Here is a 17,027-nt window from a genome sequence, read left to right on the forward strand (position 1 = left end):
CTTTTTTTTTTTTTCTTGCGTTATGCGGGCCTCTCACTGTCGTGGCCTCTCCCATTTGCGGAGCACAGGCTCCGGACGCGCAGGCCCAGCGGCCATGGCTCACGGGCCCAGCCGCTCCGCGGCATGTGGGATCCTCCCGAAACGGGGCACGAACCCGCGTCTCCTGCATCGGCAGGCGGACTCTCAAGCACTGCGCCACCAGGGAAGCCCTAGTTAATGTAAATTCTTGGGATTATGTACACAGTGTAGGAATAGTTGAGTGGGTGCATATGCATTGTTTACAGGTTGAGACTTAACTTCCTGTCAATTTTGACCTTCCTGGTTCGGGGGGACATGAAAAGCCAGCCAGTCGACTGCTTCCAAGATTTTGTTTTGTTTTGTTTTGTTTTTTAGTGCTCCATCGTTTTAGAATATTCAACAGCAGGCTTTGGCTGAAAAGCTGAAACTGTAGCTAGACAAAGCTTATAATAACTAGCTTTCTTAAAAGCATTTGGTAGCTTTTGAAAGGTGCTTATTTTTTTTTTTAAACATCAAAAGTTTTTCTTCAGAAAATGTTGAAGTAGAGGCAAAAAAAAATCCAAATTGATTGAAACTTTTCATGAAGACACTTTATATTTTGCTTTTTTCCCTATATCTGGAAATACGTGTAACAGACGGTGCATACTCTAGCATTTCGTAGATGTATTAATAGTTCTTTATTTTTTTAATCAATTCCAGAATGTACCTGTTTGTTTCTTTCTCTGGGGTGGGGGGTTGTGTCCCCAACTCAGAACTCTAAGGTCTTTAATTTATGTAGAGAAGCCTGTTGTACCCCCAATAAGGACACAAGTTTATGTAGTAATGCTGAAAGAGAAAACTCACCCATATTTCCACCTTGGAAGACCTGGCATCCTCCTCTCCCTAATTGTGGGTGGTGAGAGGGGTATAGCTTCTTTATGTTCTACCACTGTATGTGCATTTCATGTTTCTGCTGAGGCATACATAGGAGGGAGTGGGTACGAAGTGTAGGACATGGTAGGAACATGGAGTGGGGTGGCAGTGGTGGTGGTGAAAATAAAGCTAAAAATGTGCTGAGTGTGAGGGGTTGGCAGAAGATGAAAATCAAGAAGAGGAGTTTGGGGTGGGCGGGGGTCGAGATGGGACCAAGAGCTGAGCATTCTGGGCAGGGAAGAGATTCTGTTGCCTGCATCTTGGCATGAGAAATGCCACCCTTTTTCCTTCTGTCCAGGCACCCAGCCATTTGGTTTAGGCAAGAGGTTCACACTAGGATTTGTGCTGAGGAGGGGCAGGGCACCAGGTGTGTGATGGTGCAGAGGGGGGAGGGTCCACAGTGCTGTCTGGTCAGGATAGCTGGAAACCCTGCAGACATGAGGACCATCCTAGTTGTGAATTCACGTGTGCAGGGTGTCTGTGGGTCAGTCTTCTTGCTCATTTCTATTCTGGGTGTCAAAAAGAAAGTGAAAACCTGTTCCTCTGAAGTGAGTATCAATAATCTGAATTTACTGAGCTGTTTGCCCATTTCAGAATAAGCCTGCCCCCCCCCCCCCTTACCCTCATCCCCACCTGCCTTTGGAGTCCTGGTTGGTTATGCCCCTGCCATTTGACTGGTGTGGACTCCATTATGTGATGCCTTCCTCGGTGGCCAGGAGTCCTGTTGACATCCTGTCTAGAGTTTAGGGCTCCCCCTGGGGTAGGAATGAGGACAAATTTGGGATTTTTATTGGGCAAAGAAAAGAGGTTATAAAATAGTTCCCACTGTCAACTTTTCTCCCCTTGCCCAAGGCAGAATTGGCTTTCTTAGGGGAGGAGGTATTCTTATGCTTGGCTGCCAGCTGAGCTAAATTCAAGCAGAGTGTTTGATATTGTTGGTGTAGCCTGCAGTCTGCAGATGTGCTTACTCTCGAGACCCTAACTCCTGGATTCAGCATCATCAGTCTCCATGCAGACTGAAATTATGACATATCCGGGCTGTGAATACACACCAGGAGTTTCCAGAAGTTTCACCTAGAATTAAGAAGCAGGATACATTTCCCCTTTTTTGGGCGTCGGGGAAAGGGGCATAGTTCATGCTTGCAGGCACATGGTCTTTTGTGGCTAGCCATGAAGCCGGTGGAAGCCCCAGGAGAGTTATCTGTTGGTTGATGAAGCGGTGGTTACCTAACAAAATTTAACTTGATGATTAGTAAACGATGGTGTGTTTTGTAATCCCCATGGAATCCTTTACATTTCAATGGGGTTAATTAAGTTTGCCATGTTAAAGTACACATTTTATGTCCAGGTCACTGAATCTAAAGGCGAGGCTGGAGCAAACTAAAACTAATTGAGTTTGAGTATTAACCCAAGCATGTACAGATGCATGCTTGATGGACTAAATCCTAATTTCTAGGGTTTCATAGTAGCAGCATTACTTAAGTTTTAATTTAAAATTTGGGCATATACTTCCCATATTTCCTTTGGGCATTTTTTAAAAGTCTCTAAGACACTTTACTGGATGCTGTCAATAATAGCATTTCAGTAATCCCCAGACCAACAAACTATTGACGACAGGCCCTCATGAAATGCTTTTGAAATTTCCCACAGACTCATGAAATATCAAGTTATTCCTAGATGTTTGAAATACCCTTTCCAGACTAAGCTGCCTCACTTTATGGTTGTGTTGCTCCATAAATTCTTGACTCTTAGCTCTCTGAAATTTAAATCAAAGTAAAAAAAAAAACCAGTGAGCACTTTGAATATATCCATTAACTTATAAGCAGTTGTATTTATGTGTAATCTGCTTATTTTAGCCATCTGGGTAGTGGGATATATGATATGGGCAGATGAACATTTTTATTATAAGCAAAGAACCTGTTTATTAAAGTGTACATTAACCCGGAAACATCTTTATGGAAAGAGATTCTACTTTATTCAGTATTCTAAAATATTTTGGAAAAACAGCACTTTCTACTCTGACAAAAAGAGTGACTTAATGAGGTCCTCAAACAAAATACAATCCCCTTTTTCCTGTCAAATGATCCTAATAAGCTATGTGTCATATAGAGTAAGTTCTTCACAAATAAGCTTCCTATTGCTAAACCAACATATTGTTTAAGGGGAAAATGTCACCCACAAAACAATACCTCTGCCTTAAGGGAAAATAGAAAACTAGATAAATTAGGGAGGGTTATTAGATTATAATAGGATTCACAGCTATGTTTCTTGGAATTAGGGGCAACCATAATCCATTTAAGTTTGCTTCCTTCCATCTATCATTAGCTACTTGAGCAAGCTTTGATGGGGAGGGGTGAGAAAGTTTTAGTCTTATGAGTCATTGCTTGGTGAAGTCTCAAAATACGACGAAACGTTTTTTTCTAGCAGTGTGGTTAGCAAGTAAAACTAACACATATGAAACAGCAGAATAATTAAATGCAGAACTATCTTACTGGGAGGAGTGAATCTTTTTTAGATATATGTTTAAGTAAATATTGATGTCTTATGTTTTTTTGTTCTTTTGTTTTTTTGTTGTTTTTTTTTGCGGTACGCAGGCCTCTCACTGTTGTGGCCTCTCCCGTTGCGGAGCACAGGCTCCGGACGCGCAGGCCGCTCTGCGGCACGTGGGATCTTCCTGGACCGGGGCACGAACCCGTGTCCCCTGCATCGGCAGGCGGACTCTCAACTACTGCGCCACCAGGGGATCCCCGATGTCTTATGTTTTTGATTACTATTTTAAACATTCAGAAAGATGTAAAGAATGAAACAGGTATAAAGGATATGGCACCTGTCTACCCACTACTCAGTTTAAGAAATAAAACATGACTGTGTTTCCTCCTGATCACATTTCTCTTCCTTTCCCAAGAGTAACCTTGCTACTGCTAATTTAATTTTCAGCTTCTTAGCATGGTGATGCACCACTTGACCGATGGTTGAATAAGGTTTTAGTTAGATGGAAGTACAGAATGGGGACATCCCTGGTATGTGTGTAGTGGAGGAGAGACTAGAGGTAGAGTAGCCATTCGTTCTGCATTCCCTTGAATAAATATTAAATTCTTATGCTGTGAAAAGTACTATGTTGGATGCTATTTGAGATGGGTTATCAAGCATAGGTCCTTTTTTCTTGGAGCCTTAGAGTCTGGTCAGGGATTAAAGACCTATATATACAGAGTAACTATAGTACAGGGGTGGGGGAGTAGTGTAGACTAATCCAAGCTGTGTGACCAGTCGGGTGCAGATGGAGGTGCTGTGCCGGGAAAGACTTGCTTGGAGTACTATGCCTTGATTCACTTGTCAGCAAAGTATAGGATGGAGTGGGGCAGAAAAGGGGCTAGAGTCAGGGAGAATGGTTAGAAAATGATTTCAGTAGTTAAGTGAGAGAATAAAATCTCAAATTAGAACAGGGGCTTCCCTGGTGGCACAGTGGTTGAGAGTCCGCCTGCCGATGCAGGGGACATGGGTTCGTGCCCCGGTCCGGGAAGATCCCACATGCCGCGGAGCGGCTGGGCCCGTGAGCCATGGCCGCTGAGCCTGCGCGTGCGGAGCGTGTGCTCTGCAACGGGAGAGGCCACAGCAGTGAGAGGCCCGGGTACCGCAAAAGGAAAAAAAAAAAAAAAAATTGAACAGGATCAGGAAAAAAGTGATACAGGAAGATTCCTGAGGAATTGCAAGGATCTGGAAGCCATAAGAGACAAAGATGATGACATCAGGGTTTTGAGACTACATTAACCAGACACTAGGAGAGAGGGACCTGTCCATTTTGGTTTGAGTTCAGTTTCAGGCATGTTGAGCTTGAGGTATGGGCACATCTAGGCAAAAGTGTCCAGTGAACAGTTGGAAAAATCAAACTGGGGCTTAAGAAAGAGCTCAGGAGGTAAACTGGGCAGCCTTTGACTTAGAGGGAACGTGATGAGATTAGGTGCATTACACTAGGGAAAAGGTCATTGAGAGAAGAGACCTGAAAACCTTTGGTATTTTATTCTTGAGCTGTGAATAAGGTGGAAGAAGCACCAGCAAAAGGGTGGAAGAACCCACAAGACCACACAGTATCCATGGGTTTCCCCTCTGAGTGTCTGATATGACAGTTGCCACTTTCTTCCTTGGAGAGCAGAGTATCTGCCAAGGTCAGAAATTTACAGGAAAATCAAAAGAGGAGATGGGGCATGAAAAGAAAGTTACTGTGCCTAATAGGGCTGTTTTAGGAGGCTTGTGAAGGTGAATGAGTTTAAGTTGTAGGTATGTGATAAGGAAATGGAATTGGTGAGGATAAACCACCTCTCTTTTATGCCTAAGAAGCTGAGCAAGTAAGGGAAGATGGGAGATCAGTTAGTAGGTTGAAGGGAGTCTGTGACTATGGTTTTATTTATTATTTTTATGAAAAGGGAGAATTTAGTACAATTGAAGACTTAAAGGTTCTACAGGAGTGGGACATGGACTTCTAGGCTTCCCTAAGACCCTTGCAGAGGGTCTGTGAAGTCACAGCTCTTTGCATAATAACACTAAGATATTTCCATTTCTTTTGCATTGACAGTTGCAGTGATGGTGCAAGGGCAATTGTTGGTAAGACTTCTGATGCCTTAATGCACGTCAAAGTAGGGGCTCCTGCTATTCTAGGGCTACATGTGGTAATTTTTTTTTTTACCAACACCCACTTGCATCAGAAATAATAATTCACTGAAAAATGTCCTTAATGAAGCCCTGAAAATAATGAATTTTAAGTCTTGACCCTTGAATACCCATCTTTTTAATATTCTGTGTGATGAAATGGGAAGCCCGCAGAAAGCAACGTCCACTGTGTGCTGAAGTGTGATGGTTGTCTCAAGGAAAAGCACCTGTGTGATTGTTTGAATTGCAAGCTGAACTAGCCTCTCTTTGAAAAAAAAAAAAAGAAAGAAAAAAGAACAGTTTTACTTGAAAGTACAACTGACAAATCAGGGTTATTCAGAATTGGGTATTTGACATATATTTCCTCGAAAAGGAACAAAATGAACACGTCACTTCAATTAAAACAAACAAACAAACAAACAAAAAATCCTGACAGGGATTAGTTGCCAGTAATACAATTTGACCTTTCGAATGAAAATTAGGTTTTGGGGAATTTGCACCTGTCACAAAGAGCTTGATGGCTTCCCAAGACTTTTCTCTTGAGATCTGTGGTGATGTTAATGAATGTGATATTTTTGTGTTGTATAATAAAATGTGTCAGCACTTGCAAGATCTGCAGAACCAGTATTTTCCAAATGACCCAGTGCATGATGTTACAAAATCTTGCATGGGTAAAATCCATTTGAAGCATAAAACAGACCATTGGATTTTACTGTAACAGAGTACAGAAAGTTCACTGATTCAGATTCAGATCAACATTGGAACTAACCTTTAAGAAATTGCTACTTGTCAGATCGGGGAGGTGTCAAAGAAGAATATATGTAATTAACTGGAAAGGTTCCTCCCTTTCCCAACTATTTAATACATTGCTCTCTAAAGCCACAATTCTTCACATGCTTCAACCCATAGAACCTACCCCAACAGATTGAATGCAGAAGTAGGCATTAGAATCCAACTGTCTTCTATTAAATCAGACATTAAAAAGAATTTGCAAAAATGTAAAACAACACCATTCTTAACTTTTTAAATTAAAATACGGTTATTAAAATGTTATTTGTTAGTGTAATTTTTATTAACCTAAAATGGATTAACATAGATTTTCTTAGTTTTAATTTCAAACATGCTAAATAGCAATAGACATAACCCATATAAGCCCAAGCTCTTTGGAGTTCTTAATTTTTAACCGTGAGCTCTGATACTAAAAAATTTGAGAACCACTGGCTCAGAGGAAGGAAAAGAGAGGGAGAAAATTAAAATAGGTGAGAAAATTGATTCACAGACTAATAGTTATCTAGACAGGAGAGGATGAGGACTTAAAGTGGCAGTGTGACTGAAGAGAAAAAGGCAAATTCAGGAAACATTTTGAAACAGGAAATGGTAAGATTTGGTAACAATTTCAGTATGGGATGCATGAGATGAAAAGCCTAAAGATAAACTTATATGATAACTACGTTTTTGTATTCCAGACTAGAAACCAGTTATTGACAGAACCAGGTCAGGGTCGTGGATAGATGCTCCTCCGTAAATAGTATTTTTGGAAATTGAAGGAGGAGGGAATGGCGATGCCTTAGGAGAAGGAGTAAGCAGAAAAAAACAGGAAAATGTTTGTGGAGTAGAAGGCAAGGAAGGCAAGAGGTTTAGCAAGAAGCAGGTCCCAGACAGGTAGAGGCAGAGGAAGGGATTTAACATCAATCAAGGCTGTGTCTCAGTTAACAGACTTGATTCAGAAGTACTGTCTTGGAAGCTGATGTTAAGTCAGTGGTTCACGGTTACATGCTAGTGAATAGCCAAGCGTCATCAACAGTGCCCAGCGCTCTGTTGAGTTTGAGGAGGATGAGAGTGGAGAAAAAGCTTCTCTTGACGGCATTATCACTGGTAATCCCCAGGCACTTCCAAGGTTCTAATAGCGTCTGGCTTTAAAGAAGGCAGAATGATTATATGGGAAATGAAAGCAGTTAAGTGTGGGCCAAGTTGGAACAGTTTGATAGCAGGAGGGGATTTGTTGTCTTGAAGGAATAGTGAGTTCAGAAAAAGTTAAATTAAGGCAGAAAAATTCTAAATAGAAAACTATTTTTTTTTTCGGTACGAGAAATATATGCACATTAAATATAGAAAGGAAGCTATGAAAACAGAAAATGAAGTAATAGTGAGAAAGTGGGCTCTTGGTGTTAAAATTGGTGGAAATAATGACCAATTTCAATACAGTGTTTTATCTCAAAGATATTCGGCTTATAAGATGTTTCTCACATTTGTTTTGAGCTTCACAATCTTTAAGAAGTAGGTGATGGCCACTTCCCTGATGAGGAAATTGAAGTTTAGAGAGGCTCACGCTGTAAGGGATCCAGAATAGCTTTAGTGTGGGGAAGTCTTTTCCTCTGAGCCTGTAGGGGGGGGAGAGTGAGGGGATGGTTATTAAGGGGACAAATAGGTTTGAAGTTAGGATGGAGCCAGTCACCTTGTGGACCGTACCTGGATGTTGGCACCCCAGAGGTGATCTAACAGGTGTGAATAGGTAAAAAGAGCCAGGCAGGGAGTGATCAAAGAAATTCCCTTTGCCTTTCTCCATGTGATTATTCCACAGTGGTGTAATAGCGAGGATTTCATGAGAACGTTATTGGGAGGAATACCGCTCTCCACTTACCTAATGGATTCCTAGGGAGTGTGAGGCCAGGTACTCTCACCTCCAGCTACAGTCATCATAAGTTCTTTGGATATTTAAATCTGTGAGATGTTAAAGCATTGCTAAGAGATGAGGTCTTTCTCTCCATCCCTTATCCCACTGCTATGGGGTAAGGTACACCCATTATTGATGAGTGATTTAATGTTAACTACACAAATGAAAATAGACTATCTAGAGTATCCCATTGAATTTTGGTTTGGGAGTCGTTCTGGAATCATTAGCTCAAAGACAATCCTGTCTGACTGTTCAAATCTCAGTATTTGGTAATTGACTATGGAAGGACAAATACATTTCCATTTCACAGTCGAGTGTATCAGTGTGTGTTCCCAGGCAACTCATCTCCCCCAAAATGGCACTGTCACACTTCACCCAGGGGTCCTTCTGCCAGAATGCAAAGTTCAGCGAGAGACACTCTGTGCGTTAGGGAAGGAAAGACGCGGACAGCTTGACGTGGATTAAGGAATTCAGACCAAAGGCGACTTCTGAGGGGAAGGTCACTAGGATGACATTTTAGTAGAAAGAATAATATGAAAAGACAGTTGGGAAGCTTCTGGAAGAAAGAAAATTGTAGTGGCTTAATGGATGCCAAAACTGCAATAAAGAACATCTGTTCATTCCTCCCAAACCTGGGTAGATTTTTGAAATGTTGGTAGCGACAAAGACCAGATTGAACAGTTAAGAGAACAAGTTAATGATGAATTTGGGCATCTCTTGTCTCTTCAGGAGACTGGAATGGCCACTGCTCCCCAACTTGTCTGAAGGGGGGAAGTTTAGATGACTAGTTGTCTTTGAATTTATACACACACACACACACACACACACACGTGTGTGTGTGTGTGTGTGTGTGTGTGTGTGTGTACAATGATATGCGTATATAAAATTATTATTTTCTTAATGAAAACCTTGACAATCTGGGGTGAATCTGCTGCCTCCAGCCCCCCTCCCACCCAGGACCTACACAGGATGCGGGTCTCAGAGTGAGCCATTGGCTGTGGCCCTGTTTGTAGTCAGGGTAAATTTTGTGCCAGCAGCTGCCAACTGGGAGTAGTTTTTGGCTCTTTCCCCAGAGTGTTTCAGGTTGAACCAGAAGCTAGACATTCTGGGGCAGGTCCCAATTGGGAAGCAGTGTAGATTGTTTTGAAAAGAAAGGGGGGTGTGGAGTAGAGAAAGTGCTGAGTACTGGCCCCTCACCCACTTCTTCCCCTTTCCAGCTGCATCCTGTTCTCTCCCTCGGTCCAGCTGCCACACCTAAGATAAAGTAGCTGCCCTGCCTGAGCCTTGGGGCAAGGGAGGGCGGCACTGATCCAGTTCTGAAGTGGTCCAGCCCTTGGGTGTGCCTGGGTCACACCGATTTGGTTTGGTTCCTGGTTTCCTTTCCCCAGTGCCCGTGTACCTTAAGAGTCAAAATGTGGTTGGTGATCTCTGGTGGGAAGGGACCTTGTGTAGAGTGGCTTTGAGGGTGTGGTTGACCTGCCCTGGGGTGGCTCCCTTACCCCTGTCATTGGTTTGGGGCCACTGCTCCTTCATGTTATGGGTTTATCTCAAATGATCCAGAAACATCAGGGCTCTTTTAACCCACAGCGATCAAGCCTTGGTTATTTTATCTCTGCAGTATTCTAGAGTAACTGAAAATTATATCCAAGCTGGGAAACAGCTCTCCTTCTCACCATAAACATTGGGAGCTTTTCAGGGCAAGCCAAGGGGTGGGGTACTTTTCCTTCCTTGAGGATACAGTCAGCCTAGTTCCTCTTATAGCTGCCATCCTGGGAGCATGACTTAGCAAAACTGATAATGTGGGTGAGTATAATACAGATGGTCCTCTCAGCTCTGCTTATGTTGATTTTTGTAGTTCCTTACAAAAGGCAAAGTTAGCATTGAACTTTGGTGTTGATGTTGTAGCTCAAAAGTAATATCTCGAATTTGTTCTTTCCTCATTTTATTTTTCTGTGACCTGTTACCTATTATCTGTAGATTTCCACATCCAGGGAAAATTGTTCATGAATGTATGGATCTAGGTACCTAGACAATTAACAAAAAACAACAAAACATTAAGATGAATGACTATTACGGGTTGTATGTTGTTCTTAAGTTCTAACTTTTGTAGGCACAGTTAACTTTATACGTTATTTCATTCCCTGATGGATGCTGACTTAAAACTGTAAGAGAGCTGTTAGAATGATGTGAATATCATTTTGTCCACCAAAATTAAGTTCTCTTAGGCTTTGGATACAAGGTTAATCTACAGCTCAACATTTAAGTCAAGTCCAACAATAAAATTCTCTTGAGTGCACAAAGCAAGATGACCAGCCTTAGGGCATCCAAACATGCCCTGTGACCTTCAGGTGGACCGTGCTTCCAGCCTTACTGTGGAGTGTGCTGAGAACACAACCCATTTTTCTGCATCTCCCCATGGACAGCAGGGTGTACTACTGGGTCCTGTCTCTCGGGACACAGTTCACTGGGACTTAAGATCTTTGTTTCAACATGGATCCCTGATGATTGACCCTTGGGTTGGAATCCTGGTTTTGACTTTCACTCCTAGCGGGTGTGCACAGGAAGTTTCCACTGAAGTGGTCATGCCTCTTTCTTGTTAAGTGAGAGCTTGCATTTCAGTCCCCCTCCGCCCATGCATGTAATAGCTCTGGCAGCATGCCACTTGGATTTTACTTTATTTCAGCCTCCTGTTGGCATTGGACACACTGTGCTCTTCAAGAGTAAGAGGAGTAGGCCTTTTTCTGCCTTTGGTGTCTGAAGTACCCATTTTTCATGACATGGAAATAGGAATTGCCATCAGAAAATGACACCGTGTCTTCTGATTCAGGTCAACAATTTCACCCTTTGCACTTGGAGTTTCTCTTTTACTGTTTGCTTAACCTGTCACAGTCTCTTAATTAGAATGTATTGCTGGCGGACAGGCAGCATTGTCAAACTTTGTGCTTTTTATAAAAATACACAAAAGCACCAGACAGGCAGCTGTAATGCCAGCTCCTCCAGATGCGATACTGAAATTCCAGAGAGGGGTGTCTTTCATTGTTTTCTTTCTTTGTTCCAGAAGCAAAGCCTGATAATGAACCGAGCTGTTCGCCAGCAGCCCAAGAACTGTTGACAAGGCTGGGATTTTTACTGGGAGAAGGGATTCCAAGTTCCACACACATCACCATTGAAGAAAAAAACGAAACCATGGTAATGCCCGAGGAAGACACTGCATGTCATACCTGCTCAGAGGATGAATGAAGGCATGACCGTCTTCCCCCCTCCCTGAGTGGGGAGGTCATTGTTCGGGCCAAATGAGTCTGGGCTGATGCGTATTGAAATTCATTTCAACAGTGTGTTTGTGAATCTTTGTAGTTGAGGTTGGGACGGTGAGGAGAAGCAGAAGGATGTAGAATTTACGCAAATGTCCACATTAACCTGATCACCACCCGGAGAAGGGTAGCGGGATGAATTAAAGCGGCTGAGAGAATTCCTTAGTAATGACACTACTTTTATCTTTATAGCACCGTTCTTCTCATCTGGCTGCTTTGGTGTACGCTTTCTTGTGCATTTTTATCCGTTGAAATTTTGGAGGGTCAGTGGGGTGAGGAAAAGATTTATAGGAGATGAATAGAGACAAAATAAAATGAGATCAAATGGTCCATCTACGGAGGAGCACTCCCCTTCCTAGGGAACAGCAGCCTGCCACATCTGAGATGAGAAGTGTAGGTCTGAATAGCAACGAGGGGCCGGAGCCTCAGCCCCCTGCGAGGGTCTCAGGGAGGGTGTCACGCATTGATTGAGATCGCAGTGGCCACCCGTCTCCTTCCCCTGATCGCAGAGCCCATAAATCTTAAGGAATTGAACCAGGTTGCAGTGCTTGTGAAACATTACAAAAACAGAATTCCCAGATTTAACGCACAGAGGTCAAAGAACCCATTTGTCTTCTGCAGACGTTAAATGAAAGGAAGTCTGCCTGTTTGCTGTTTCTGCTTTACTAAATGCACATTCCCACTAAATTATTTCTAAGACTGCCCTTTTAAGAAAAAAGAAGATGGCAAAGTCGGGGGAACAGAACTAGGAGATTTCTCTTTTAAGTTTTGGAAGACCGTATATATTAAGATCCCTAGATTTGAAGAACAAAACAAAACTGTTTTCCATTTTCCGGTTTGTAGTTTCATTGTTTTAGCATCAAAAACAAAGGGATGTGTAGCTGCGCTAACTCCTCCTTCCCTTCATCTTACAGTGCACAGCTCTGAGCCAAGGCATCAGCCCTTGCTCCACACTTACAAGCAGTACCGCGTCTCCTAGCACCGATAGCCCCTGCTCAACCTTGAATAGCTGCGTCAGCAAGACGGCAGCCAACAAAAGTCCCTGTGAGACCATTAGCAGCCCTAGTTCCACCCTGGAAAGCAAGGACAGTGGAATTATAGGTAAGAAGCTCACTCCTCGGTCATGTGCTGGCTCCATGCATTTCAGCCAGAGCGTTCACCAGGCACTTCTTAAGAGGGTTTTAGCATGCGTGGTTTGTGAAGGTCGGTCCTCTGGGGCCTGCCCTGTCCTTTGCAGATAGCACCGGCTCCATGGACAGCTGAGAGGATGAAGCATTGGCTTTTACATTCTTTGGTGTTTATTTTATAACCCTGGGCTCATTTGGTAAAAAATTTTCCAGATCAGGTCTGGCCTGTGAAGTTACAAAAATCTTCCCTCCTCTCTGAGTAATTCTACTTGATGGGGATCGGGTCTGGATAGGACACACCATAGGGCAACGAAATCCCTGCATATTGAGAAGTCTTCCCAGCTCAGTCTCAAGGTCACTGATCTCCCACGTATTTCTGGGTGTTTGTTCTTTAGTTTCTTACAATGGCATCTGACCACTGTTTGGAGGCCAGGAGTTTCTGAGGAAACCTAACTGCCCACACACACCCATGCCCATACCCACAAAGTAGCTGTGCTTGTGCTGAGCTGAGAGTGTGGAGACACAGAGTGTAGTCCTGACTCTTAGGCTGCTTGACTAGGTGACTTGAGCAACATTTAATTGAATTCTTTGCACACTTCTTTCCTTCTCAAAGGAAATCAAAAGTAAGGCTTCTGATTAGGTCAGTAGTTTCTAGTCCCATGTTCACAATAGAATCAACCAGGGAATTTAAGAGCCCTTGTTTTTACATACCATCCCAGACAGAGTGCGTTCGCATTTCTGCAGGAGTGCCGGGGTGCCTGTGTGTCCCAGTCTGCAGCCTTGTGTCTTTCGGGTGAGCTATTCAGGTCTCTTGTGTGCTGAGGCCATGCTGCTGTCTGACACCAGTGCTCTCCTGCACAGCTCAGCCCCTCCCTGTTGCCCAAGTGATGCACATATCTTTGAGGGATATTTTATGTTTTATGTATGTAACCAAATGCAGTGACATGTGAGCTTTGTTTTCTCCAGTCGCCTGCAATTTCTTTCAAGTGTAATTTGAAAAACCAAGCTCTGCAGGTTCATCCAGTTTTATTTTGGCGATTGCCCCAGAAGATCTGTGAGATGCCTAGGACTGGGTTGTGGGCTCTGTGAGGGGCCGGTCAGCGCGAGGAAGGCAGTCTCTTCCCAGTTTTCACTTGGATCGGGATCTTCTGTGGGTTTTTGTTTCCTTTTTGTTTGAATTGTCTCATTGAGATATAATTTGCATACCATAATATTCACCCATTTAAACCATTGAATGGTCTGTGTTTATTCAGTACTGTGCAACCATCACCACAATCTGATTTCAGAATATTTTTACCACTTCAAAAAGAAACCCTGTACCCTTAGAAGTCACACCTCGTTTCCCCGCATACCCCAGCCCTACTCAACTGGTAATCGACTTTCTGTCTCTACAGACTGGCTAGCTCATTCTGGACATTTCATGTGAACGGTGGGTTGTGGGTTTTGTACCAGGTTTGACTTCTTTTCACTCAGCTTCAAGCCCTTCCAGTGAGCTTATTCTGCTAATTCCCCTTTCTCATCTCGCTCTGCTTCCCCACCTGCTGTTTTGTCTAACAAATTTTTCCCAGTGTTACGTCTGTTTTCATGCCCCGTCTCTCTGAGCTGCCCACCACCGAAGGATCTCTGGTATTAATTCTGTGACAGCCAGATGACTTTTTTTTTTTAAACAAATTATTTATTTATTTATTTTTGGCTGCTTGGGGTCTCCGTTGCTGCGCGCGGACTTGCGCTGTTGTAAAGAGCCGGGGCTACTTTTTGTTGCGGTGCGCGGACTTTGCGCTGTGGTGGCTTTAGCTGTTCCAGATGACTTTCTTTACAGCATTCTTAGCTCTTCTGCAATGTCCTCTCCTCGTCAGAGTTTGTCTTCCTTCAAGAAATTGGCTAGTGCTACAGATTTTTTTTTTTGGACAGCCTTTTACTTCTTATTCTGTGTTCTGGCACTGACGTCACATGCCTCTGATTATGGCCAAGCCAATTTCTTGTTTTGACAGAAACCTTTTCAATGACAGAAAACTACCCTCATTCATTCATTCATTCATTCATTCATTCTCACTCTGTCTCTTTCTCTCATTGAGAGATTGCTGCTATTTTAAAGGTGTTCTAAAGAGGGAAGAGAAGAGTTGCTGGTTGGTTTTCTGCATTGTCAATGAACGACTGAACTGCAGGAGTATTGAGGCTCTTAATTAGTACTTGATTCAATACAGTCCCTGCTGAGCCCAGACCGGTTAGTCCCCCTATTACATGCTCTCCATAGCATCTCAGTATTTTCAATTTACTTATTTTTTTCTCTTTTAATTTTTTTTGTTTTATTTTATTTTATTTTTGGCTGTGTTGGGTCTTCGTTTCTGTGCAAGGGCTTTCTCTAGCTGCGGTAAGCGGGGGTCACTCTTCATCGCGGTACGCGGGCCTCTCACTATTGCGGCCTCTCTTGTTGCGGAGCACAGGCTCCAGATGCGCAGGCTCAGTAGTTGTGGCTCATGGGCCTGGTTGCTCCGCGACATGTGGGATCTTCCCAGACCAGGGCTCGAACCCGTGTCCCCTGCACTGACAGGCAGATTCTCAACCACTGCGCCACCAGGGAAGCCCCTCAATTTACTTATTTTTGTTTTGTTATTTACTTTTGTGTCCACATAGTTAGGGGGTCTCATTTATCTTATTCTGGCTATCTACTGGGCTCCTAGCATGGTGTTGGGCATGAGAAATTAAGGAAAGAGAATTGTGGCTACTTATCAAGTTGCATTGCAGGAGGCAATGGTTTAGTTGGTTTCTAAGGAAGCTATGTGGGATTCCCATTCCAAGTTGACATTGTCCAGTCTTTTCATGTCGTCTGTATTTTAAGTTGTGTCTTGTCGTTAAAGGACCCATCTCATGTCATTGAGGCTGTCCTTCCTTCCTTGGCTCAGTCAACGTGTTCCCTTAACTCGACTGAACAGGAAAAATGGCAACGATTGAGACGAAAGTGGGAGGAACCGGGAAGGGGTTCCTGAGTCCCTCTTTCAGCAAAGACCCCCTGCTTCATGAGACTGTGCTTTGTGCCCAGTCACCTGATCTCCTGCAGGGAGCGAGGACCATAGGTGGCTGAGAGGGAAACCCTGTGCTGGTGACAGTGTTTCTCTGTTCTGTCTCCTTCAGTGACCTGCAGAATTAGAACCTGTTGCCAAGGGACACATTGGAGGTGTGGTAGGGAGGAGAAGGAAAAACAAGCATTTCATCTCCAGGCAGACTTACCCACAGCTCTCTGAAGAGGTGGGCGTGGCAGGGCCAGAGGAGGGACGAGCTTCCTCCTGAATCGGTCAGTCCAGGGTACGCAGGTTCCATTGCCTCTTCAGGGAGCAGGGATCTGTGACTCAGTTGTGGTTCTGTGATTGCTGGGGGTGGGCGGTGATGAACATGTCTGTTTTTATAAGGTGTAGCCTTTGGGCATCTTAACTGTTCAACAGAGTAAAATATTCAAGAACACAGTGATCCCAGTGGGCACCGATGAAGGCGAGATATCTTGGCTTCCTGCTTTGGGAGGCCCTGCAGCTGCTTGTAAAACAGGCTGGTTAAGATTCATGTTCCGGATTACACAGGGCCTGGAGAAGGGAGGAAGGGGTTTTCCATTTAATTTTCCATTTTAAGTTGTTTGAGATTTATCAGCCCGTGGAGCTCAGGTTGGAGTGGCAAAGGTTTGGGGGTGGGCTGACATAAAGAGCACACAGCTGCCATGACATAGCAAGCTTTGGGGAAGCCGTAGGCTCCTATCCAGGGCTCAGACCAGAGCTCCATGTACAGTATTAGCACAGTTTATTTAGGGGAAATTTCTAATAATGCTACCCATCCTTAAAACTTCCTGGGCCTCCCCCTTACTATTCAAGGTGACTTCCTTCATGATGATCCTATTCAATTTAAATATTTTTGCCCAACAGATGCCGTGAAGGGAAGTTTGTGTTCTCACGTGCCCAGACAGCCTTCTCAGGCTGCCACAGGGTGCCCTGCCTGGATTCTGTTTCTACTGGTTTTGATACATTTGCAGGTGAAGAGAATTTCCTTTTGGAGTTGCTTACTTAGTAGGAGAAAGGGCAGGCTAATGACCATGAGAGGAATTTATTTGGGCCCTTTCCAGTGCCTCTCTGTGGAGGCCAAGGCCTAGCAGGCCCCTCTCCACCCCCTGCCCCGTGTTCACGGTGTAATGCAGAGGGGAGTACCACTGCATCCTATTTCAGGAGTTCCACGTTCTTCCAACATAAATGTCTTTAGAAGTTTAATAATTCTGTCATGTAGAAATACTGTCTGAGCTGGATGAGATTAACTACATTCCCTATAAATGTCTTTTTTTTTTTTTTTTTTTTTTTTTTTTGT

General features: G+C 43.6%; 1 protein-coding gene across 1 annotated transcript in view; it reads left to right on the top strand.

The window, feature by feature from the left end:
• TANC1 (tetratricopeptide repeat, ankyrin repeat and coiled-coil containing 1) overlaps positions 1–17,027 on the top strand; it is a 127,689-nt gene that overhangs the window by 38,871 nt on the left and 71,791 nt on the right. The window contains exons 4-5 of the mRNA XM_007446459.1: positions 11,307–11,437; positions 12,474–12,660. Coding sequence (XP_007446521.1) covers positions 11,307–11,437; positions 12,474–12,660 — 318 coding nt within the window. The remainder of the gene's footprint in view (positions 1–11,306; positions 11,438–12,473; positions 12,661–17,027) is intronic.

Source organism: Lipotes vexillifer, unplaced genomic scaffold, assembly GCF_000442215.2.
Source record: "Lipotes vexillifer unplaced genomic scaffold, Lipotes_vexillifer_v1.1 scaffold173, whole genome shotgun sequence".
NCBI classification, from domain to species: domain Eukaryota; kingdom Metazoa; phylum Chordata; class Mammalia; order Artiodactyla; family Lipotidae; genus Lipotes; species Lipotes vexillifer.